The sequence below is a fragment of the Phaethon lepturus genome, unplaced genomic scaffold (assembly GCF_000687285.1).
Source record: "Phaethon lepturus isolate BGI_N335 unplaced genomic scaffold, ASM68728v1 scaffold6696, whole genome shotgun sequence".
In the NCBI taxonomy this organism is placed as follows: domain Eukaryota; kingdom Metazoa; phylum Chordata; class Aves; order Phaethontiformes; family Phaethontidae; genus Phaethon; species Phaethon lepturus.
In genome coordinates this window covers 14336-17250 of record NW_010545470.1, presented here as the reverse complement: position 1 = coordinate 17250, position 2915 = coordinate 14336, and the positions used below count along the sequence as shown (strand labels likewise).

Below are 2915 nucleotides of genomic sequence, written 5' to 3'. Positions count from 1 at the left end.
TTTCCCCAGGCTCCACAGAAGGCAAAGGTAATATGTTCCTTTCTGCAGAAACAGATGGTGCTGCTTGCTGTCGTGAGGAAAGCTGTTCTGGTAGGGGCCTGTCCACCTAGGACGTATGTCAGAAATGTTGTTTGCTGCTTGGTTTTGTTTGGAACAGTTTGTGTGCAGGAACTGCTTTTATTGTCAAGTGATAAAAACTCATTCCTGTCCAAACTGATAGAACTCCTAAGAACAAGCCTGGGTGGCTGTGGAGCCCTTTTTTGGCTGCCTAGGCCACCATAAGCCGCTCCTCAGTGCAGGTTGGGTTCTACAGAGGCCAGAACTTCTCCAGAGACACCGGAGCAGTTGTAACAAGACCCTGGCAGCCCTTTAGATGCCTTTTCCTGGGGTCTGCTCCTTGCAGAGGTGCAGAGGAGCATATTAATCAACTCTAAATAAACCTGCTCAGGGTCTCAGGCAAATGACCTAAAAATGAAGGCAAGGTGTCAGGTGCTGCAGCTTATGCTTTCCCTCCTGTGTTTCTCCCTGCCCAGCGTAGGCAGAGCTGTGCCTTGGCGACTGAGCAGCTGCGCTGACCATGAGCGAGCAGAGTCATGTCAACAGCCTGTTCCTCAATGAAGACGCAGCTAAGCGGCTCAATGCCGAGAGCCGGGTGCAGCGCTTCCGGCAGGCGGTGCAGAAGCGGGCAGCACGGGCCAAGAAGCGGATGCACAGCATCACTGCTGACAGCGCTAAAAGCTTCTTCAGGAGAAATGCCTTCGTCCTCTTCACCATTGCTGCAGTCTTACTAGGTATGAAGCTGGTGGCAACACTGGGCGCCATTTATAAATATGGGGAAAAGTTTGTTTTGTTCTACAAAGACTTTATTTTATCATAACCATTTGGCTGGGGAGGTGAAGCTGATGAGGTAATAGCTCAAAACACTGTCCAAATCAGGAGTACCTTTGTATGTAAGAACAATAGACCTTGCATAGAGTGTGTGTGAGGGAGTCCTTGTTGGTCCTTTCTAGCTGCAGCTTAGGAACAGTTTACAATAGAAAGGGTTTGATGATCCAGCTCTACCAATTCTCATAAAAAAATCATACAGCTTTGTTCAGAAGCTTCTCGTGGGTGCAGCTACAGGCACAAGGGCTCTTCAGCTTCATCCCACAGCTTTAGCCTAACAGTACCAGAAGGGGGAACTGGTGCAAAGAGCTGTGATGCAACGCAAACTAAATCTGCCCAGCAGATAGTGGATTGTCCCTAGCTTTTGATCCAGGCTATACGTCTCTAACTCACTGGCTCAATTCGGCTTTAAGAGATAGATGGACAAAGTCTCTGAACTGTATCGTCACACTTAGGTTAGGCTGGGAGATCATATCTCCGATCACAGCATTTTTGTGTTCATGAACTTCTGGGAACAGATCCCAGAGGATCAGCAGACAGAGCAACAAGTTGACCTGTGGTTTAGCATGGGGCTCCTATGCATATAAATATGTCGGAAGGAAAGAGAAAGCATACAGTAAAAACTGGATCATAGCCTTTTAGAAAAAGAAAGAGCATTTGCTCCTTTGGGGAGAGGAGGAGCTGAAAGGACATGAGAAAGAAAATACATGCTGTAGGACTGAGGGACAGACCACTGGATTACACTGCCCCATTTCCATTCTCATCCCTTGCTGATCCACAGGGATTATCCTGGCATTTTCCCTCCGGCCCTACCAGCTGACCTATCGCCAGATCAAGTATTTCTCCTTCCCCGGCGAGCTGCTGATGCGTATGCTTCAGATGTTGGTTCTTCCTCTCATTGTCTCTAGCTTGATTACAGGTGAGAAGTGCTTTCTGCTGCTTTCAGCCAAGGCAATAATCAGCAAAGACGGATGCTAGCTCTTGTTGGAGTACCCCTTTGTGCCCCAGCTGGAGGTGCTTGCAATTAGCTTGGCTAATAGGGACAAGCCTGAACCTACTGCTGTAGTGAACATGATTCACACTTATGCCCCTGCTGGCTGAGTAGTGGGGAAGAGAAGCAAATGACCTTGTGTTTTCTCAGAAGACTAGTGAGAACACAATGTAGTGTTTCCAATGACCAACACTTAAGCACTAATAAGGATTTCATCCTAAGTAACCTCAAATGTCAACAAGTTTGTTGCCCAAGTCAGCTTCAGGTTTTCTCCAGCCTAGGGAAGGTTCATTTGTGTCAGTCCAAAAGAGCTGAAGTTGATCACCAGCTAGAGAGCTTGTTTCATCCAGGTCCTCATTGAAGACATGCCAGCCAGCCAAGCTTTCAGACAGAAGAAGGGACTGCAAGGCATTTCACCTGCTGAAACATCCCACCATTAGTGACTTAAAGGCCCAATGTAATGAAAGGAGATTATTTCCCTTCTGAGAACTTTAGAAGGAAATCGCTATATTCTCAAATGCAGCCTAAGACCCACCAGTGCTATGTTTCTTCATAAGCACAAGCCACATTCTCCCATATCAACATCACCTTGGAGCTCCACAGTCTGACCCTTTTATGCTGTGCTTCCTAGACACCCCAGCTCCCTGTCCAACTCACACACATGTCCTGTGCACTTTGAATCTTCCTCAGGCTTCCCCTTTCCCTCTAAGTCAATAGACCTTTTCACCTTGTCTCTCTGTGTGATTCCCCAGGAATGGCCTCACTGGATGGCAGAGCCTCAGGGAAGATGGGGATGCGGGCTGTTGTCTACTACATGGTGACCACAATCATAGCAGTCTTCATTGGCATCCTCATGGTCATCATCATCCACCCAGGAAAAGGATCTAAGGATACACTTCACCGAGAAGGCAGAATTGAGCAGGTGCAGACCACAGATGCCTTCATGGACTTGGTGAGGTAGGTGAACAAGATGGTCTCATGTTGAGACCATAGCAGTGAGATTACATTCCTCCGCAGAATATCCTTTTGAAGTGTCACA

The 2915-nt window shown here is 47.6% G+C and overlaps 1 protein-coding gene across 1 annotated transcript in view; it reads left to right on the top strand.

Annotated features, from left to right (window-relative positions):
* The first annotated feature begins 564 nt into the window (after positions 1 to 564).
* Positions 565 to 2915, top strand: part of LOC104622230 (excitatory amino acid transporter 4-like) — a 4014-nt gene continuing 1663 nt past the window's right edge. The window contains exons 1-3 of the mRNA XM_010288954.1: positions 565 to 791; positions 1667 to 1804; positions 2629 to 2833. Coding sequence (XP_010287256.1) covers positions 578 to 791; positions 1667 to 1804; positions 2629 to 2833 — 557 coding nt within the window. The 5' untranslated portion in view covers positions 565 to 577. The remainder of the gene's footprint in view (positions 792 to 1666; positions 1805 to 2628; positions 2834 to 2915) is intronic.